Consider the following 23,820-nt stretch of genomic DNA (forward strand, 5'->3'; position numbering starts at 1 on the left):
CTGGCAATGAATTTTGCCGAACAATTCGGGTCGGGTAAGTACATGAGAGACATGGAATTTTACATTCTATTTGAAATATTGTTACTTTTGATGCATTTAAAGCAGATCAATTCAAATGACACGGAAAAGCGTTAGATTCACTTTGCATTGGTATGGCATTTATCCCTGCCAAATATCAATAAAACGCTCGCCAAGAAAAACTGTTACACCTTTGAACCTGTGCATTATCTATTGGACGTAGTCTGCTCTTGCTTATTAATTCCATTCAATGACGTCACAAATATCAGGCCTGTTCGGCGAATTTCGGTAGGTTTTCGAAATAGACGAGAAAATGGTATTCTCGCTCTATGTTCACTTCAGTTCAGTTCATTTCAATGTATTTCATATTTCCATTTTTTCAATGAAATTACAAAATAATTGACAGTAATACAATAAGTAAGGATACAAATATATACAACCATGTCTTCTGATAAAAGAACAGAGCATTCTGAACATAAATGTATAATGGTCATATCATGATTTAAAAGTGTCACAAGGAAATAACAGAAATATGAATGGGCCTACATAAAAACTAACGCTTGTAAAACTGAAGGTCCCCAAATTTATAGGCGTGGAATTATGTTGCACAAATCTTTTCCGTGAGTTCGGGAATTATATTCTCTGGAGCTGGTTTAAACTCTTATTTGCAATTTCATTAAATATTTTTCATGTTTAATACACGTGCATCTTAATGGGGAGTTTTAACTTCAATACTTTACTTTCTTTTCAGCACTTTCCTCCTTCCTTTTTTTTTTCAGTAAACAAATCTGAATATCAGCTGGGTAGACCATTTCCCAACCTCTCATCGTTTCATGTTTGATTCTAAGGGTCTATGGGAAGTATACCAGAATGTCAAGTATATGATGATATCTCTATTATTTTATGTCGGCAGAAGGCACTGAAGACCAAATTACGCAATGCATTGTGAGGCATAGTTGTCAGAGCTATGTATAAGTCTTGCACACTTTGGGTCTCACAGGAATTGCCTAACCGTACACTCACATGTTATTTGAGGAAAACTATAAATATCGTTTATTTGACATTGAGTTTTATCCCTGTAAAATCGTCGCAAGGCCGGCTTTTTGATCAGGCTAAAAAACAGCTTTGCCCCTCTGCTCAAGCGATCGTGCTACGACAGCAATTGACTGATCCCACGATGTATAGTCAAACGTTGTTAATATATGTATCACATTTGGACGATAAAAATGCAAAAGCGTCGACACTATCTAAAAACAATATTACCTCATATCACAACAAGACGTTAGCGTTGAGCCAAAGCTGCAGAAAGGGAACGATTGTGCTGTCCTTTCGAGGCAACGATAGAGCAATGATGAGAAACAAACATTTTTCCGAAAATGAAATACGGTTCATCAATCCGAAATTGAAAAGAAGATGTGTACTAACAAACCTGTGGAAACACGAACCTTATTTCATTTTTTCGGAATGACAAACCTTCGGAATAACGAATCTTTTTCATTTTCGGCTCAATGAACCTTTGGAATAACGAGCCTTATTTCATTTTGGACGAACGAACCGTTGGACTAACGAACCCTATTTCATTTGCAGATGAACGAACCGTCGGAATAACGAACCCTATTTCATTTGCAGATTAACGAACCTCAAGAATAAAATAATGAAAGTAACCGTCTAAAGTAAATGCTGTTTGATGTTTCAAAATAAGTGTAATGATCTTATGTTGTACCCAACGGTCTAATCACTACTTTAACGAGTAAGAAGATAAGCAGTGATCATTAGTAGAAGTGACTGTTCGGCAAATTACATAAAGCTGTATGTACCTTTTTCTGGTTGATAATCGCATTGCCACCTCCTGACATTTCTTGTGACTGCAAGTGGGTCCCTCCACTCGCCTTTTTCCTTATACACATTTTAACATCTCTCTCTCTCTCTCTCTCTCTCTCTCTCTCTCTTTCTCTCGATATTGTTTGTCACAATATCTCCTGCTGTCTTCTTCAGACAACTTATGATTAACTTTGAATATCAATTAACCTACACCGAATATGGATATATTACTATGGTATCATTTCAAATGTCGAAATATCAGTCCTCGAGTTCGTGCGTAAGCTGAAGTCATGTTACAGGAGAATTGTTGAATAAATGTGATAGATTTTGTCATTCCTTGAGCACTATATTATAGTGATATTGATTGATGAGGCTAATCTGCTTGGGCACATCGTAAACAGATATGTTTACAAGAGTCTCATGATTTTTCTGATACGTGGTACCACCTATACGATCTCATGTCATGTCAGTTATTGTCTCGATAGATTGAAGTAACACACGCCAATGAAGAATTATCTCTTCTTCTTTTTTTGTCGAACACCACAGGACGAGAAGAACCAGCAGATTATCTCAAATCTGTGGATGACGGTGGTAAGTAGATCAAGCCTAGGTTGTTTGTTTTTCCAAATCTCAATTTTGTTTTCTTTGTTTATAATTTGAATCTAGTTACGTTCTACATTTCCGTTTTGCAACAAACTCAACTTGACACGGCAGGCGTATCATGTTTTTTCATATTGCTGTTTCATTTTGGCATTTCATAAAATGATGATGGAGCATATGAAAGTAGTTTTTGATTGATTAGTGGTAGGTAGTCACTTCATATTTGTTGAACGACAAAAAGAGGATACAAAGAAACGAACAAATTTTCTAGTGGAAACAAATATTGCGATTCAAGATCAACTTAAAGGGATACGTTCCGACTGACAATTCAGATTAGAAGATCACCAAATGAATTAGAATACGTAACAAAAGATGACCTTCTCTTTTCTCCAGTCTTCTTTGACGGCACCCGTGCCCGTATTAAATATAGCTACAGTGATAGATTAAAATTCAGTCGTTGCTTTATGAACAACCGTTTTTGTGAAAGTCCTATAATCAATGGCAACATTTCCTTTAACTGGTAGTGGAGTGCTATAGAAATACGAGTTCATGTGAATATTATTCTGTTTGTTAACTTGTTTGTTTGTTCGTTGGTTTGTTATTTTTCCCCTCATGCCGGAACAGAAGTGGACCGATCCGACTCTCCGGTGGAATTCGTCCGAGTACGGAAACCTGACAAAGATTAGGGTACCACCGAGCAAGATATGGGTACCAGACATTCTGGTCTACAACAGGTGAGGACCAGAAAGAGGTCCAGCATGGCATTATGCTTGCTGTTGGTTTAATGATGATGATGATGTTGATGATGATGATGATGATGATGACAATGATGTTGTTGTTGATGAATGTGATGACGATGATGATGATGATGATGATGTTGATGATGATGTTGATAATGATGATGATGTTGATGATGATGATGATGATGATGATGATGTTGATGATGATGATGATGATGATGAACAGTACTTATATAGCGCCATTTGTCTGTATGTAAAGAACATGTCGAAGGCGCCTGGCTCCCACAATATGTCACTCATTACTTAGTGTTATTCACAAAGTTGCTGGAAAGATAGGTTTGCAGTTCAGATTTCAAGTTGTTAAGGTTGTTTTGTTTGGTTGTTTCTTTCTTTCATTTTTGTTTTTTATAGGTTGTCGTTTTTGTTGGGGTTTTTCTTATTGCATTGTGGTTTTCTGTTGTGTTTCATTCTCTCTTCTGTCCTGATGAATGTATATTAAATACAAGCGTTTTACGTTTTAGTACAGGTTACTCACAACAAATTTGCATAGATACTTGAAATTATTGTAAGTTTCTCTTCCACCTATATTATACTAACATTCATGACATTATGTACCTTCAGACTTTATCCATTCGGTTGTATATTAGCTTACTTCACAAATAGCACCCCACTCTTTTTTTTTCACTTGTCTGCAGCTCTATATAGGCCATGTATATTTTGATCTCTACCTGTTATGGTCCAAGCTTGCATGTACTAGTATTCAGTTTGTGTCAAGTTATTATGAATGTGGGTAAAACGTGAATTGTGAAAAATGATATGTAAAAACTTGAATAATAAATATTTGTATACCGTTAACTGTACTCGTCAAAAAGCAACATTCAAAGAGCGTGTGTCTTGTTTCCAAATATTACAGTTAACTTCAACATCAAATAAGTGGATTAAGATCTAAAAATATTCAGAACGAAGTGGTTGGTTCTGTGAAACCTGTTGTGAGGTTTCTCTGTATTTTATGATCGCATAGTGCATTGTCGAAACTGCTCCTTATTAACGATTCGTTCTATAAAAGAGAACTCCTTTCGGGGAAGAAAGAATCTTAATCCAGATAGTAACAACAACAACCAGATAGTAAATTCCAAAAACTGATCAGTTATTCCTTCCTTGCTTGTCGGCCTTCCCCGACGTCTTTGTTTATTTGTTTGTTTGTTTGTTTGTTTGTGTGGGTGTTTTTTGGGGGGGAGGGAGGAAGCATAAAGTTGTCAAAAGACGGACAGATAAACAAACAAGCTCCTTGGCAAGGACAACACTATGATGTAGCATTCCATAATGGCGCTTCAGGTGCGTTTGGTTGCTTCCTGTTCATGCGCCTCTCTGTTCACGCACAAATCGGAGACACAAAGTCGCCACAGGCGAATTACTAATGGATGCATATCCGTTTGAAATTTCCGTTATAAAGGTCATCTTAAACAGTCTCACAGTCCGTGCGAGGCTTGCTCACTCTACATATAATGCTGATGACGATAACAATAATGATAATAATATTGAAGATAATAATGATAATAACAACAACAACAACAATAATAATAATAATAATGATAATAATAATAATAATAATAATAAATGTAATATCAATGATACTATCACTACAACTGCTACTATTGCTGTTCCTAATACTGCTACAACTAATGATAATAATGAGGAGAAGAATAAGCATAATAACAAAATAGATAGATTGAAACGACATACCATGGAAAGAAGCAAGTGAAATGGAAACTCATTTGTCATTTCTATCCAGAGGCTCTTTGTAAGTTGACAAAGTGGTCTTCTGTGCTTTTTTGCCGAAGCAGATATTCAAGTCACTTTGTTCAGCCGTCTGGTTACCTGTCTGTGGGAAAATCTATTGCTGCATAAACGTAAAGCTGTGGATGCAATAGATGATATTTTGTGATGGAACCTGCGAGGACGTGTAATTCTAAAACAAAAAACAGCAAACCTTTCTCTAAACCCTACTAAACTGTACTCTAACTGTGTAAGAAACTGATTTAAACCTCAGCATCAGGGGCGGATCCAGGAATTCCGTAAGGGGGGGGGGGGAGGAGGGCACCTTTACAGAATTAAAGGAGGTTCTCTTTTGTTTTAACAAGAATTAAAGGGGGTGCGCCTGGTGCGCTCCACCCTGGATCACTGTGTATGATGGCCTTCAGACACAGAGACAGACAAACAGACAAACAGACAGACAGACAAACAGACAAACAAACAAACAAACAGACAGACAAACAGACAGACAGACAGACAGACAAACAAACAAACAGACAGACAGACAGACAGACAGACAGACAAATAGACAGGCAGATGGAGAGAAATACCGCTGGCCAAATGTCTGTTTTCCAGTTATCTCATGATATGACTGCCGCCAGAAACTTCATACCTAAAAAGAAAATCATACATGCCATCGAATATGCAACATTTCTTTTCTCGTTATCTACAACAGAAATTACCGCATGGCCAGGAATACAACTTTGGATATTTGTTATTATGTCTGTAATTCATGTCTCAGGACAAAGTGAGCCTTTTAATGCAACGGCAACTGTAATTAGGAGCATTTTATGCTCTCGCTCCTTTTCTATCAAAATTTGTTTCTTGTGACGCTTGTAAGCTTCTAAAGATTGATTCATCTAGACTTCATTATTCCTTTCCAAGATTGCTATCAATCATTACTTTTTCTACTGCTCTCATTTTTTTGTCGCCTTTTTCAGCGCTGATTCCCGCTTTGACCCAACGTTCCACACTAAAGTGACGTGTTCTGAACACGGGCTATGCGAATGGATTCCACCAGGTCTATTCAAAACTTCGTGTCCCATCGACGTCACCTACTTCCCATTCGATGTGCAACACTGCGAGATCAAGTTCGGCACATGGACCTACGACGGTTACACGGTCGACCTCCACCCTCTGAACGATTCATCGACCCTGAACGACACTTCCAACTTCGTGCTGAACGGAGAGTGGAACCTGATTGGTGCGTTGCTATAATTCTATCCACATTGGACATTGCCTCGAGCAGTATATCTCGTGGAAGCTGCAGTTGCTGCTGCTGTTGTTCTTATTATGTGCTGTTGATGTGGTGGCGTGTTGATGATGACGATAGTCATGGTAATGAATCATTCGGGCCAGAATTTATGTGCTAAGAGAGCAGAGTAAGAATCATTATGATGTACACTGAAATCGTGTTTTTAGTGGTTAGTCAGTGGTTTGGTGAAGAGAAAGTAACATGTGTTCTCTCTTTCTTTCTTTCTATCTATCTATCTGTCTATCTATCTATCTCTATCTATCTATCTATCTATCTATCTATCTATCTATCTATCGGTCTATCTATCTATCTATCTATCTTTCTTTCTTTCTATCTTTCTTTCTTTCTATCTTTCTTTCTTTCTTTCTATCTATCTATCTATCTACCTACCTACCTATCTATCTATCTATCTATCTATCTATCTATCTATCTCTCCCTCTTGTCATCTCCAAGTATCCTTGCTTCATTATCCTCACTGCAACACCCTGAGCAGTGACTGTAGTCGCCGCGCGACTTGGCCTGGGACATTATGTACTGCATTGTAAAAAAATCGTCCATGGCAGCTTTTGCTCTCACTTACGTGAAGTCATGACTGTATTGCTGACTGTATTACTGTTTGAACAAACCAATGTACGGATTCACGTATCACGTGCTGAAACTTAGTGTCGTATCCTGTACCGGGTCCTGTACACCATTACTATCCACCAATATCGTTTGTGTGCGTATAAATCGCTGACAAAGTTTATTACATCATTATGTAATTGCCGTACATTCCTAAATGGGGCTTTATTCTAACAGGTATGCCCGTCAAAAGGCGAGTCCAGTACTACACTTGCTGCCCAATGCCGTATGTCGACATTCGCTTCACGATTACCATCCGGAGGAGGGCGCTATACTACACGCTTAACATTCTCGTGCCGTGTATGGTGATCTCGTCTCTTGCTCTGCTTGGCTTCACTTTGCCGGTGGAGAGTGGCGAAAAGTTATCGTTTGGTGAGAAAAAAGAGGGTCATGATCTTGGGTAGATCATCCACAACGTTGATCATAAATCGAATTTATTTTCATAATGATCACAGCATCACAACAGACATTACGTCGTTACAATGTCGGCAGAAACAATAGGTAAAGAAATAGATAAACATATATCATAATCAAGCCTAAGAAGAGTGGATGACGTCATAGACATAAGAATAAAGCATGAGAATAAAGATAGAGTGGAAGGATTTACGTATTTTCTGTTCAAAAACCAATACGGTACAGTAGGTTTCCATATCTGCATCCTGTGCAGATTGTGTTCTGAAACTCAAACGATTCCTTCAATTGTAAAAAACACCCCCCCCCAAAAAAAAAAAAAAAAAAAGACAAAAAAGACAAAAAAAGGGGGATTGGTGAGATTCCGCCTGGAATGAAAATGTCAGTTGAAATGATTATTCATGTTTACTCCTCTCAAGGCATTACGATTCTGCTGTCACTGACTGTCTTCATGCTTCTTGTCGCCGAAGCCATGCCGGCCACTTCCATGTCCGTTCCCCTCATCGGTAAGCAATCGCTAGCGGGACCGCGTCTTTAATGTCAGGTTTTATTTCTTTCGATGAGAAGCAATAGCTACACGGTAATTTAGTTCATTAGAGCAAAATAATCTAGTAACGTTAAAGTTTGGTCTGGGTAGCAAAGGGCAAATTTGGTCGCATGTGATGTACTGCGTGCAAAGTCCTTTATATCTACAATTTGCCAAATTACAGGAAGACAAAGCTTCATGCAGTTCTATGAAAGACATCGTTTTCTTTTATAGAGAACGTGACCGTCCCCTTATACAACCCTCAAATTGTAAGTAGACTTAACAAAGAGAATCAAAATCTATTCCGAGTTTCAATTAACCAGCACACAGTCGGATGATTGGCTGGTACGTGTATCTTTATATATATTGTATATAGCGCTATCTCCCCAACGCTGCTAGCAATCGGAAGTCGTCTGAACCAGTCGCCGCAAAGACATTAATGAGCCAATCAAACTTCCCTCTCTATCCCGGATGCAAAAGAATTACACTTGGCCATACGATCGTGCCCTTTGCGTGCCCAGACATCGTTATGACACGTTGCAAACTCTAAAGTTGTCTAATTCTTCCAGTTTTTAAATCATGGAACACGAGATTCTTGATTAATTATGTTCTCTTGATTAATGGACTTCTGATTGGCCCAATCAGCGGCCATCCGAACAGCACATTCCATCAGTGATGAGCAAACCTAGAATAGACATGTCAATGATAAGTGGGATGAGACTGAACTATTTGTTTAATCGCCGCTTGTAATCGACCATTAACAGCATAGCAGAGACATGTATCACGAATACGTTTGTAAATGCAAGATCCACAAGAAAAGTTGAAGGTCAATGCATTATGTCATTCAAGTGCTCTGATGTGTCTTTGTTAATGTAATAATGTGGGAGGTTCTTTTATTCACAGCTCACTTTGTTCACTGTTAATGTCATTTATGTTATTCACCTCACGATGTGCCACTGTAGAACTCATGATCACTGGAAAGGAAAGTTCAGTGCTGAAGATATTATTACACTTCCTTTGCCAGCGACTGTATCACGTGACATAATATCTGGAAACAAGGCGATGACACGAACTTCCGACGCGGGAATATCGATCTCCATCCCTCTCCATTACGTTTTGTTCCGAAAATTCTTACCCCCTCAGCCAGATATTACACACATCAGTGGATTTCTTTGTTGGTCTCCTGTGTATGACGAATAATCATGTTTTTCTTCTGGCGTCTTTTGATTTGTTCTGTCGCACTTCTATAGCCAAATACTTCGATTGTGTGCTTCTGATGGTGGCGCTGTCGGTAGTGTTTACTGTGTGTGCCCTGAATATCCACTATCGGCATCCAAGCACACATATTATGTCCCCATGGGTAAGATGGTAGATGTATCCCAGTGTGTTAGGCAATCTGTCTTTGCTTGTCTCTGTTGTATGTGATGTCCATGTCTTAACATACGGACCCACACCAACGTTTTTGTTTCATCAAAGCTTGCGCCTGACAATGTCATAACCCCCACCCGTCTACCAGTGGTTTTGTAGATGGATAACTGTGCAGTTTGTTTTAACAGAGTGGTCCTTTGTCATTACCGTTCAATATACCCGTTCACTCGAAAAACACGTAGATGTGACGTGAGCAGCACGTGCTATCACTACACGTACGACACGTCAAACGTAACTGGTTCGTCAAACAGTGTTATGCCAGCACCAAATTGCATTTCACAGGAGGCATACATCAATTTAACGGGTGCAGGTTTGATGGGGGGTGGTCTGAGAGACAATGTTTGGCATGAGCAGGGATGAAAGGAAAAATGTTTGTGGTGATATGACTGACATTGGACTTTGCCCGTGAGAAACCCTACCTTACAGGCAAGTTCGTAGTTCGCTCGTGTCACAAATTGCCCGAATTTGCCGAAGATTTTCGAACACGGATTGGACCAACTCACCGTGTTTCACTAATACCTTAATCTCGGTTTTTATAATCAAGGTACCGTTTTCTGCCCATGAGCAAAAGTAACTACGAACTCGCCTGTACTTTGATCATCTTGACCTTTATTTTGCATCCATTACTGTGTTTTTTTTCTTATTTCATATCCTTTGCACACTTTGTACCACTTCGTTTCTTGTTCATGCATGTCATCATCATCATCATCATCATCTCCATCATCATCATCATCATCATCATCATCATCTGCTCGTCAATCCTGATTTTCTTTCGCTCGCTCATTACCTTTGTTTAATCGACCACGAATCTGGTGACTTTGCAGCCAAGTACTTCACCTCTACACTAGCTATGGTCGCTCTTTCCGTACTCTGTACTGTGCTAACGCTCAATCTGCACCATCGCCATCCCGAAACGCACGTGATGGCTAAATGGGTAAGAAACTCACACCAAAGCAACAACACTCATCTACTCACTTCATGATTTCATGCCATGCCCCGTACGTCTGCTCTGGATCGGACAGTGTTGATTGGCTTCATCCATCACTGCTCTAGCAAAGTGTTCGATAGTCTCGTGATGCGAAAATGTTCCAATATGTCAAACTTTGAAAGAAATAACTAATAATATTGTCATGTGTCCTCTGGTGTGTGTGGGATATGAAGTATGTCATGGGAACTTATTTACACACAGAAAAAAAAAGTTAGAATAGAAATAAATCATATTACTACCACAACCGCCACAACCTGAGCAATTTTGCTCCATCTCAATCATCTGTGTTGTGACTTGATAAAAGCGATATAAAAACAAGCATAAAAATCAATTATCTAATTGTGTTCTTGAGAGAACCATCGGGAATTTACTATGCCCTGGCGTATTTTCTAATAACTATGACTTGTGTCACATCTTCGATAACTGTTGTGAGAAATATTCCTGGTCCATTGTTGCAAACAAGTAGATACATGCTGATATACGTATTATGTATATATATTTATATAGATATAAACATATATATGTATATACATATTATGTGTGCGTTTCTTTTGTGTGAATACTGTTTCATAAACATACATAATTGACCCATATACAATTTCAATATGAAGCATATGCGACCATAAAATATATGTATTACCAATTAGCAACGCATCAATTACATTTATAAGGTATTCCTGTATTCATTCATTCATTCATTCATTCATTTATAGAGTAAATATTAATGTGCATCACTTCGACACATAAATTTGGCGATTTGTGTATACCTTATTTTATGCAAGTAGACCACGATTTGAGATATTCGTGTGCCTTAAAAGTCAGATAGTTGAACTTGTCGAGAAATACGAAACACGCGTGACTGTCATTTGCATTTTGTTTTGCATCAAAGTCACTAATTGGGGTCATCACACGAGGTAGACGTGCACCCTCAAGTTATACGGTCCAAGAGCTAGACATTGAAAAGAAAAAGAAGTTTCACGAGTCGTACATCTACGAGTCACACAGCCCACGAACCAGACACCGAGTGAAATAGGCCTACGAGCTCGACAGTATACAATAATGATGCACAGGTCAGAGTGGATCGATGAGAATTGGATGCGCGAGTTTACTAGTAACTTTGGAACTGTTTAAACCCACGAGCGCATGCAGCGAGTGGGTTTTAGACTGTTCCAAAGTTAAACGAGAGCATCCAATTCTGACTGATCCACGACATAGACCTGTGCATCATTTGTGTTATAAAATGGGCCCGTAAATTCATGAAATACTACCATTTTCCCCATCATGCGTCCGGTACACCTACAACACTAAACAAGACTTGAGCCATGCGTTCGGATTTTACCGGATGCATGGCTCAGTGTGGATCAGTAAAAATCAATGCATGACAATTGACCAATCAGATTGCAGAGATTCTAAAGCCCATTTTATAATAGGCAAATATAAGGCCTGGTGTTTAGCTCGTGGACACTCGTTCACCTATTGTCTGGCTCGTGGGTTGCATGACTCGTACGACTCGTGGGCTGTTTGATTCGTGGGAATCTAACTCGTGTCATGCGCCTATTGCATCACGTATGGTATGCACAATAATGTTCCTTTCCTTCTTTTGTATCCAACACCGATCATTCGACGCATCTCCGTCTCATAATTATGGTTGATCAAAACACACTTTTAACTTCAAGGGTTGTGAATCATGAGTTTCTTCAATGATGAACATTCAGATTTACTCTGTTTTGCATCAGTGAACTCGCTGACATTCTATTGAAACAGAAGGGTGGCAAAATAATGCAATCTTTGACATTATTTTTATTGAAAATCACCTATAGTACGCAATCACTGTTACACGCACACCAGTCATTTAGCTCATTTTCAATAACAAAATGTGATTTTTATGAAGACCTGTGCGCGTTTGCTTTGACAATTTTCATGATTGTACGGTGAAGTATTTCTCAACTATCCTGCATAATACATTGTGTGTCCTATCAGCTAATATAAGATTGCCTTGACATTCAAAGTGTGCTTTTGCCCTTCCAATGATCAAGATTTCGGTTTTTTCTTATGTCTCTTTTACTTTTTTTTAAAAAACTAACAGCTTTCAGGAATGTGATCCTTCCCTTTTCATTAATGTCGGATATCTTTCGTCACCCATCTGACTCAGTTGCATACCACATGCTTTGACACTTAATTCTTCCTTTCGTTTTGTGAGCTGCCGTCATTTCCAAGCTAAATTTCTTTCAAAAATCCCCATCCGCATAATTGACAATGCTTTGATATACAAAAAAAAAAAGTCTTGTGTTCACAATTGGCAACGCTTTAACATCAAAGGTTTGGTTTGTGTTAAACCTATACCAGCCATCATTCCATTCCCATTTTTCCCGCCACTTTCCCTATTCCTAAATATTCATTGTCTTCATTCTGTTGTCATGCATTGTGTTCATATCCACCAAATACTCACTTCGACCTAACCATGAACGAAAATATATGTGTTCTCTTCTAGTCTTACCCCAACTCATTACTTTTATTGCTGTTGGTGCTTACTGTTGTAATGGACACGGAGTGAATAACACGTTCTAAAATTACAGTCACATTTTTCATAAAAACAACTAATCTACAACGTGAGACACGATATTGATTTTGTAATATTGTTTGAAACTAACTAAATGGGCTTACATAGCTGGAAAATGTTGCACTAGTTAGCCTCAAGTCAAAAGAAAAAGCTAGCATTAGGTGTCGAGTAAAATGCAAATAATGGTTCGATGGAAGACAAAGGAAATCGATATGTCAAACATGATCTCTTCGATTACTGATATAAATACTCAAATAAAGTGATATGAATATCTTTTTCTCAGTTAGGAATTTATTCTTCGTTCACCTCTAAAGTTTGGATGTTACATGGCTATTTACTAAGAAATTAATATGTACTAAGACTTTTTACAGCACAACCATTCACATTATAGTATCAATCTCGAGGCAGTGTTAGGAAGGACCTGTATAAATAATGTCAGTAGTTGTTGTAGAAGTACAGTGGTGGTATTTGCGTTCACTTATATATTACTTCTACTAATGGTCAATGAATTCATGAATGTATTAACATGATATCACACTATCTAAATCACTTTCTAGATGAATTCTTTATCAGAGTGTGAAGTAGTAGTAAGAGTAGTAGTAGTAGTAGCAGTAGTAGTAAAACATAGTAAAAGTAGTAGTAGTTTTCACTATTGTAGCTAAAAGAGGAAATCCACCCGAAAAATAAATAAACTTCAAAAGAAAGAGAAAAAATCCCCTCAGAACGTTACAAATACTTAATGACAAAAATCGCATAACAAACAAGGAAGATATGACATTTTGAAATTTTACGTTTTTTCGGAAAACGTTTCTTGACCAGTCCTCATGAATATTCAAATTAGCGAATTGATGATGTCATGTCCTCATAATTTTTTTCATGTATGTTTGTATTATTATAATTGATTATCAAATTCGGAAAAACATTTTTTGTTTTTTTGTTGTTGTTTTTTTTAGCTATTGCAAAATATATAAGAGCTAATATTTGTTTTTTTTATTTTGGGTGGTTTTAAGGCAAGTTTTATATCTATACAGCTAAAATATGAGATTTTTGTCATTTCTGTATATGAAATGAATAAGAAATCATGAGAGGATGACATCACGAACTTTGCTAATTTGAATATTCATATCGACTGGTCAAGAAATGTTTCCCGAAAAATTTTGAAATTTCAGAATGACATAACTTCTTTGTTTCTAATCAGATTTTGATCATTTTCGCACTATTCTACAGGGATTTTTTTCTCTTTCTCATGAAACTGATAAGATTTTCGAGTGGATTTCTTCTTTTAAGGCGATACTTCGACGGAAAGTGGTGCTGCTATCAACTATGATATATTATTATTATTCTTGTTGTACGACCATACGTTACTGAGATCATCATACTTACCACTGGACGAATTTTTACTTCTGCTGTTATACTATTTCTACAACTTTTAGTACTATCATCTCCGTTTCATGAGCTAAAAAGCATCATACTATTATGTTTTAATTTCTATCACTTTCAATATTACCCACACTTGTACTAATCATAGACCTATACTACAAAACGAGTGATAATGTAGTTACAACTGTCAGCCTGAATGTACATTTTGATACTACTTAACCTGCTTCTTTTACTTTTACTACTGCAGCGCTTCTTATACCGCCTTTACTAGTATTACATAAAATATGATATAACTATACTACGCCTATTATAGATTATCTATTGCTGCTGCTGCTACAACCAATTCTTCTGAATCTTCTTAAATACATGGCATACAATATAAGAAGTTGTTGCTTCTTATGATGCCGCTTCTACAACAGCTGTTTCTACTACTACTGCTACTACCACTATACTACTACTTCTACTACGACTACTATACAGCTACCACTGCTACGTCTAATATTGGTTAGCGATAAGTTTTATTTTTTATTTTGGAAAGATCCGTTAAGAACGTCTTTAAGCACACTTTTCCTATTGAGATTATGATATCGATATGATTGTCTTCTTTTTATAATGTAAATGATTTTTTAGTAATGACGTTATACGTACAACAATAGTGACATTGTACAGCGTGTACTTTTCTCAACGTGATTATTGTCTTACACATTTTTTTTTTCTTCCGCATCATCGTCGTTTTAGCAACGTAGCCTTCTCCTTGAGTGGTTACCATGGCTACTGTACATGAAGCGACCCGGAAGAGAATGGTCGCCCTGCCAGAAGAAACCTCGAGCTGATTCCGCCACGCCCTCTTTCGCCACCACCGAAATACAACTGATGGACCGTTCGCCGAAGCGGAAGGTCGGCAGCAATGGAATGGTGCCACAGGTTAGTCTCTGAATCTGATTTAGTGCTTAACCCTCGAGTCCCTGGTCACCCCCGCTATGGAGTGGAATCACCCGATCGAAATTAATCCTTCGACACATTTTTTTTTCCAACTCACTACGCCATCTAATACATCTTGGTGCCATTGCTCACGTGTTAAACGACATTTTGTTGTAAAAACGCTCACAATTTAGGGGGAGGGGGTTATCATGACTATTCATTCGAAGGCTTTCCTGATAGATAAATCTTATTACCGTTTTCAGTATATTTCTAACAACTTCATGTTAGTTTACGGTGCTTCCTCCTTGTGGTCAATTTTCCTTATACACAAAGAGAAAGTTCACATCGTCATATTTGACAACAATTTCGATTGAAAATGATTTTTATTCGTATCTGATAGTGTACAAAATGCAAAGCATATTCTTCAAAACATTGAAACAGCACTTCACATTTCATAAGATGCATGAACGCCCAGTCCAATTCAATATTCATTTCATTATGTTTTATTTCCTCGTTCATTTCGGTAATACATTACCAGCTAATATTATGTTTCAACGCTTTCGCATAGTCAAATTTACCCTAATCCATTGCTCGTGTGAACTGTGTATGCCATGTATTAAACCAATGGATGGTGGCTCTCAAAGGCAAACTAAGTTTGTGTTGGATTTCCAAGTTGCTAAATTCCAAACCGCCATTTTTTTCTACCAAATGACCATTTAAAAAAAAATCTAAAACACATGAGGTACGCAATTCAAGCTCGATGCTTTCAGCGATAAGAAAAGAGGACTGGATTTAACTTAATTCGCTTTAAAGAAATCCAATCCTCTTAATCCTTTTTAAAAGCATCATATTATGTTGAGCATGTTGTCTCACTCCTATGAAATCGCAGTGATCTTGCAACTTATGTCCATACTTATTCATGGCAGGTCGGACTTTAAGTCCAAATTATAGTCGAAAGTTTTAAAGTGCAATTCCACGTCAGTTGACTTCAATGAATAGAGTAAAACCAGACGAACAGAACTTTCAAAGTTTTATCATTATTAGACTTGAAATACATATATACAATTTAGCATTTCATATGTTTTTACTAATCATATTAGTCACAACCACACACATCATTGGGAGCAATGATGTTATCAAGTCTCCTATTGGTTTACACACAAAACTATTGCATAAACAAGATAGTGTTTCCTTTATTTGTAGGGGGTCAATAATTTCACGACAATCCTTTTCACAATAAACGTCATTGCTGCTGCATGGGTTTCACCTGACCACATCAATTTCATGCGAATGATTATTTATTCTTATTGATTTCATTAAAAAGAGAAACTTTAGTAAAGATTTCCTTACACGTCAATGATGGGCTACTTATGGGTTAATGACTTCACCGCCTCCTCCAATGTGCGAGTGTGGTTGTGACGACTATCACTTCCTTTTTTCATAGCAATTCCATGTCTTAATCTTAAACATCCAAAAGCTTTCTTATGTCTTGTGGGATTTCGATAAAACATCTATCATTGTTCTGTTCGTCCGATTTGACCTTATTCATGAAAGCCAACATAAACGCGTTTGGGATTTGCACCATAACTCCGACGCTAGCATAGCATGCCACACACCGTCCTTAATGATTAAACCACTTATTCTGCTTGTTGCATATTCCTGAATCACGAGTTCCCACTAAGAGGAAAATTATCAAATCATGTGTTCTTAAAAACAATTGCATCAATTCCTGTTTCCTCATAGAAATTGCAAATTTTTATTTATGTGCGTCCAAAATAATCTTCGACATCTGTTGGTAGGAATTAGGGTTTTGCGGTTTGTGATGGAACTCATTGTTGATTACCCGAAGAAACCTACCAATATGAAAATGACTAAAGAACTAAATTTTCTGTATTAACAGTTCAGCAGACCATGCCATTCTTTTGTGTACCGAAATCTTGGCAAATAGAATGTACGAAACATAATGATTTATAAGATGAAAATGTACACTAAGTGCTGATTATGTGCGATAAAAATAGCGACGTAATTCATGTCGACAAAGTCAGTTTTTACTATCGGTGATGTAATCGGGAAAATGATTTGAAAAGAGATATAACTCACTAATAAATTTATGACGAGAGAAAAAAATATCGTTACCATTTTCTCATTACATTTATCTCGTGTTTCTGCGTGATCTATTCCGCAATCAAACGCTATGGTTTTGGTTTGATAATTTTCCAGGGAACGTATTTAAATGACGCCAAGACGATAGGGATCAAGTATGCTAATTATGCGCACGAGGAAAGTGAGCCTATGATGTTGGATCACAAAGCATGCAAAGAGGAAAAAACGCCAGAGGTAAGATAGAACAGACAATCAGAATGACGTCATCAGCACCCCTTTGTTTTCACTCCAATCACCATCACCTCCACACCACGATCACCTTCATTATACCACCAAAAAGATAGCTCATACGACTTAGAATCAGCAATAGGTACTGCACTATAATACCCACTCCCGATCTTAACTCTAACATCTCATAGATTTGTAAATTATTTAACTTTTTCTTCCCTATACTTTTCATCTTTGTTTCATTGATCTCAGGTCTGGATTTTTTTTTCAATCCCACGATATTCACAAGTTGCAGATAAAATTAACTCAAAAATCCAGTCAGCATAGATGAATGAAGCAGTGAAATGGAACAGATCAGTTGGGTGACAGTGATACTACCAAGATGTAGCGGTGCAAAAAAAAAAAAAAAAAAAATCAATGAATCATCAGTCGAATACTAAATCATCTAACACGGGATGCTACACCACCAAGCGTCAAAAGCAGCCATTTTTGTTAAATCACTTTGACATCACATGGGGAGTTTTACTTTCTTTTTTGTGTACACAACGAATAAATTTTTATTTATTCTGAATTGCTACTCCGTAAGTATCTTGAGTAGACTCTTTCCCTAGCGGATCGTACGTACGGACGTATTATTATTATGCCCTTGATATTTATGGACTATAGAAAGTAGTGACCTTCATGACGTACAGCCCAAAGTGCATACACACTGTAAGGGACGTCATGATCTTATAACGAAATCGACTATTTTAAAGTAATCGTACTGGGTTGTGACTTTTAAACTGTGTAACTATATTTCGTCAATATCCCTCCTGCTTAGTGTGTTGATAATGTCAACATATAGCTTTCTCTGAGGTAGCTGCCCCATTATTGATACAGACGTGTGAAATGATTTTAGTGATTGGAATAAAAATAAGGCATGACGTGAACATAATTGTTAGTCCTGTCATGACGAACATTACATTGGCATGCATCACTGGCGTTTATATGAAATACTTCGTGTGCACTCATGTTTGAATGAATTTTCCTAGTTTTTAATGATTGTTTTTTCTACTGATTGATCGGAGTTTGGACATGCATGTGGTTCTTACTGTACCTTGGTGCCTTGATCTTTTGATATCTTTTGGTCACGAGTATGCGTCTGTATACACTTGCACGAAGCAGACATTTTTGCCCGCGGACGTTTTTTTTTTCTTTCTTTGTTTCTTTGTCATTGCAACTCTAGAATGCTATATTCATCTCATTTCACTTTCTTTTAACCTCCAATACCGTCTTCATTCATCTCCTTTCTTTATTTCGTATTTTAATCTGATAAACCTTTCTAATGTTTGAACTTTCTGTGCTTCAACAATATATTATATTTGGTTTGATTTCATTTCTCATGTCATCACATCAGAGCTATTGCAATGATATATCATGCTATATGTTACTTTTGTGAACATTGGTACATACACAAAAATGAGTTGTGATTGATTAAAATCGCGAAATCACACTACTCAATTATCGCTATTAATTCACGAGTTAAAATCAGTAAGTTGTCTTTCCGAGTTAAGAAGGTGATCTCAAAATTACCTTCATCATTCAATTGTTAGACATTGATGTACATCACAGGAAAAAAAAATCCACAAAATATATCTTGTTCACCCTAAAATTGCGAGAGGATATTTTCTTCTTTATGAAGAGCATTTTGTCTTGATTCAACGATTTATGAATAAAATAACGCTGGTTCGAGCAAATACTAAAGCATCTCTTTTTTTTTCCAGCTGTTCTCTATTTGTTTCTTCCTATGGTGCAGATGACAGTGTTTTCGTTTTCTTAGTGACTTAAAGGCCATTTATATACGTCAATCCCTGTGAAGTATGAATACTTTTTTCCCCGAAATGCTCTCGCCGCTGGGAAAGCTGTGAATCAATCGATATTGTTTAGCGACAAAACATGGACACGATATACAATATCTTGTTCTACTCAAATTTGTAAACAGCGAAAGAACAAAATAACTACTAATGATCCGTGAGAATAGACACTAATCTATTAAGGAATACAAAGGGTACGTGAACGCATATCAATGCATTTGAATGTGTATATTCCTCATTTTATTCTAGCATCACGTAAGTATTGATTGTTCATTGTTTACTTAAATCATGAAGTCATGGAAGGCAAAATTGTTGAAAGTGACGGCAAGGCATGAATAACTTATTAATGGATAGGTTGCCCATTTCAAAATTAGCATCACAATAACTTTCTCCTTCAGTTTGGTCTCTAACTAAAAAGTGTCAGGTGGCCAGTGTGTTGTTGTGTTTTTTTTTTCGGGGGGGGGTCTTATTTATCTATTTATTTATCTATATATCTATTTATTTATTTATGCATCTATCTATTTATTTATTCAGTCTTATCTTAACAAGGTAGATAATCAGTAGGCAGGTACTGTTCTTCCTGGGGGCCCTGAATACATACAGTCATAGCAGTTAAAAACGATGACATTTACACGAAGTATAGCATACGTGGACAGGTACAGTTCTTTCTGGGGACCTGAATGCATACAATCACATTATCAAATGGATGGGGTGCTATGAAGCAACCTATGTTATGACAAATCACATTTCGCTGTATTTTCCTCAGAGTTACAAGCAATGAATGAATCATTCAATAAATTGGTCATTTAACCAGTGTACATGGAAACAGATCAATAGGAAAGAGAAAAAAAAAGACTATCTTTACTTTAACAATGTATGTTACACCCCATGAGAACTTGAAAAGCGGTAAACATTGCAGTAATGGAAGACAACAGTAGTGGGGCCTATCCTTCACTGCATTTCTAATTATTGGAAATAATTACTCGTCAACAAAGAATGCATATCAAAGAAACAACACTTCGATAATTACTCTGAAGTAGGAGCTCACTGTATAAATGAAAGTCTTTTGTGAGTGGAGACCCCACCCCCCATGCAGCTTCCTGTCTGGTACCCTCAACGTTCAGCGTTACTCATAACTTTCAAGTGGATTTCTCTCGCATTTTTTTCTTCCTTGTTCTTCAGCTCGACACGATCATTCGCGAGCTCCGCTTCCTCACCGAGCGCTACAAGGTGAAGGACATCGAGGACGAAGAGATCCACGACTGGATGTTCGCTGCCATGGTCATTGACCGCTTCTCCATGGTCTTCCTCACCATCTTCTCTGTCGTCTCCACGCTCATCATCCTCCTCAACCATCCGTAGTGGAGAAAACAATCGGATGCTCGGATTGAATTTGTATTGATGAGACAATCGGAAACGTGGACGGCAGGTGTTTGCGCACGCGCTGATGGACATGGGACTTGAGAGCGAGGAGTAAGCAGTTATTTGTTTTCATACAATCAATAACGTCGCGATTTAAGCAAGTCGTCTTTTACGGTGTGGTTTTGGCGTTTTTCATTGACAAAGAGCGTCTCTGTAAAACGTCGCTGCATCGAGTATCCATATGCCGTTTGATCGTTGCGGGGCATTTTTTTGCGTGCATATGGATATTTCGAGCTCGGCGCCGGAGATGTGTGGAAGTGTGAGCACGTGAGCACGACATCTCCGAGGGAAAAGGTTTTATCCTGGATTCAAGTCATTGATAGCGTGCGACAAAATGCAATATGAACACAGAGTGATTGTGGATGCTTTCAGTGGTGTTTGATAAGAATGAAAAAAAAAATAGAAGAAAGAGAAGAGGCAGAGTCATCCAGTCACTCGAGTGGATTTTTATTCGTCGATTGTCCATGATATTCTGGCCGCCATGCAGAGGGCCGTGTGTTTTTAGATTGGACATTTCGCCAACTTAGTCTTTAATGTGGCCCAGGAGTCCTGACCCTTGCTGGAGATTGCCACAGCTTGATGACAGTCTTCATTTTTGTGTCGTTGTACAGGCGAGCCGTGATTGACCTTCTTAAAAACGATATCCAGTGAGCTTCCTGCAACGCGATCACGTATTTTCATTAGGAGCTTAATCTGCAGGTGTATCTTTCTTGTGACGATGTACCTCGGAAGTTGATGTAATAGTCGTTTAGATTGTTTAGAGTTAATTAAGAAAGAGAGGAGGATCATACAAGAAAGAAAGAAAGAAAAAAAAAGAAAGAAAGAAAGAAAGAAAGTAAAGAGACAGAGCTCAGATCTTGTTGTACGTTAACCTGAGTATGCAATAAATCATGTTCCCGAGTTCACCGTGAAATTTGGTAACTGCGTAACTGCGTGGTGCGGGGAGAATGCATTTCTGTTATTGTTGTACACGCATCTAGGCATGTTGAGGGAGAAATGCAGATAATTAAAGCTTCGTTCAGAACTTGACCAGCTTTGCCCTATCATACTGCACTGATATAAACCTACGTCACTCTCCTGACAGTCAGAGCCTTTCATACAACAGAGTCTGGCTTATTCTGGTCCAAGCAGTGGGTAGCACAATGGCGGCATGAAGCTATGTTAGGCAAGCATTAAAAAAGGGATGCACGCCAAGTTGCGGCCAGCTGAAACCGAGTTTGCCAAACTATTAAATCGCTGACAGAGAAATTTCCTGCCTCGTGAGAACAAAACATTGATTTCACTTCCTCTGTTGTCGGTCCAGTATACCTCGGGGCTTTACTTGTTTGAAATAAAAAAGGTTTCGGAAACTCAATTCAATTCATTTCATTTCAATTCAATTCAATCAAATCGTACTTTATTTCCACCAACCAAAAGGAAATACATAATGCAAAATATGCATTTGTCAATTGACAAAGTTAAACAATTCTGATGAAGAATGACAGATCATAAAGTATGATACAAATTTCAAACTCTCCTACCCTCTCTCAATGCTCCTAATAGAAACATGCAGCATAATCGAGATCAAAACTTGCATCAATGACCGTCACGGTTTATGCAATGCTGGTAGACGCTATATCAAGAGGTCGTTTGGGATGAATCTATAGTCATGGCGATATTCAGTCGGACTATTATGCCTGCAAATTAAACTCATTGAATGATATCAACAAATATCAGCATATAGGAACAGGAAGAATGGAAAAATGGACTGTTTGCAGATTTTAATTGACATGTACATAGTCTTTGAACGTGTATTTAGACATCTTTTCATTAGCATCGTGTCTGTCGATCCCCATAAATACCCTATATGTTGGGTTTGTAGCTTCGGCAGACAAGAATCGTTCGATCAGCGTAATATGTAGCTTTGTATGTCGGTAGTTCACGAATGTCTTTTAGTTAGCTGTGTATGCTGCCACTTCGTTAAAAAAAAAAAACAACCCTCGAGAATTGAGAGATGGGAAGAGAGAGAGAGAGGGGGGGGGGAGCAAGAGAGAAAGGGGGAGAGAGAGGGAGTTCTTTTCTAAATTGCTTGTTCTTTGTTTAGCAGGTGTAGAAATAAAACTTTACTGCAATTTTGATGTAGATTCCTGGAGAATGTGATGCTTACGGATTAAGCAATATATATACTCAGAATCCACGGTTTGTATAAATTCCTGTCAAAGCAGCATACGTTTCAGTGACCATTCAATGTAGCGTGTTTCCGTGACCATTGTCAAATTCTCGATTTCTATCACTTTTACATTGAATCATGGTGGAAAGCAACAGAAATGGTCTTAAATCATCAGCTACGTTCACAAGTCGGCCTCTATGCTCAGTTACTACTGGACAATGATGATAATGTCAGTTTTTACTTAGACATCGTCGATCACACAGTCTTTAAAAAAGAGTTCTTCAGAGGAAAGGCTTATTTTGGTCATTTACGTTTCTTTGACGTGGTTGAGTGATGCAATATGCGCCTGCTCTTCTACACAATATTTGCAGTATTGTTCTTGCAGGGATCAATATGCGATCAAATCTTTAGTAGCAAAACAAACGAAAAATAATTGCTCATCAAGTAAATTGCTTGAATGTCCGCTCAGTGGCATGTACGCATAACTTCTACACCATATTGTTAAAAAAATTAAAAAAATAAAAAATGCTGAAAGAGAATATACGGTATATATTCCAAAAGGTAAGTGTGTGTGAGCATGTTGATATGCTTGCGGTATGTTCGTGTGTGATGTGTATGTGTGTGTGTGTGTGTGTTTACGAGTACATTGTGCTTGTATCTTCGCTGGTCGAATATTCCTTGCAGTCAATTTTCAAGGTACGGTTAACTTGAATAATGATTATTTGTGATTATTATACTTTCGCTACATTATTTTTCTGTCTGTGGATCAATGTTCTCCCTTGAATATGGCATTGTCCTTTTTAACAGCGTCTTAGTCGTTGTACGGTGTATACACCACGAATCACAGTTTATGAAACGGATGTGTCCAAATGACGTTGTTTAAGGTGAAATCTCTGCGAGATATATGACTTATTGGTGATTCTTATAAAGCGAAAATTGAAGTGTTATGCATATGTTGACACCCTGACTGTGACATGGACTGCT

General features: G+C 37.7%; 1 protein-coding gene across 6 annotated transcripts in view; it reads left to right on the forward strand.

Annotated features, from left to right (window-relative positions):
• Window positions 1–22,653, forward strand: part of LOC139740446 (neuronal acetylcholine receptor subunit alpha-7-like) — a 101,465-nt gene extending 78,812 nt beyond the window's left edge. For 5 of the 6 annotated variants that reach the window (XM_071651040.1, XM_071651042.1, XM_071651039.1 and 2 more), the window contains 9 exons: window positions 2,386–2,430; window positions 3,064–3,173; window positions 5,933–6,195; window positions 7,045–7,239; window positions 7,698–7,784; window positions 9,055–9,164; window positions 14,899–15,084; window positions 17,302–17,418; window positions 20,448–22,653. In XM_071651040.1, the coding sequence (XP_071507141.1) occupies window positions 2,386–2,430; window positions 3,064–3,173; window positions 5,933–6,195; window positions 7,045–7,239; window positions 7,698–7,784; window positions 9,055–9,164; window positions 14,899–15,084; window positions 17,302–17,418; window positions 20,448–20,627 (1,293 nt within the window). In that variant the 3' untranslated portion in view covers window positions 20,628–22,653. The remainder of the gene's footprint in view (window positions 1–2,385; window positions 2,431–3,063; window positions 3,174–5,932; window positions 6,196–7,044; window positions 7,240–7,697; window positions 7,785–9,054; window positions 9,165–14,898; window positions 15,085–17,301; window positions 17,419–20,447) is intronic. The other variant, XM_071651043.1, reaches the window with a different exon arrangement.
• Window positions 22,654–23,820: the final 1,167 nt, after the last annotated feature.

This window comes from Diadema antillarum, unplaced genomic scaffold (assembly GCF_040938485.1).
Source record: "Diadema antillarum isolate AM-2024a unplaced genomic scaffold, OU_Dant_1.0 seq00000854_RagTag, whole genome shotgun sequence".
NCBI classification, from domain to species: domain Eukaryota; kingdom Metazoa; phylum Echinodermata; class Echinoidea; order Diadematoida; family Diadematidae; genus Diadema; species Diadema antillarum.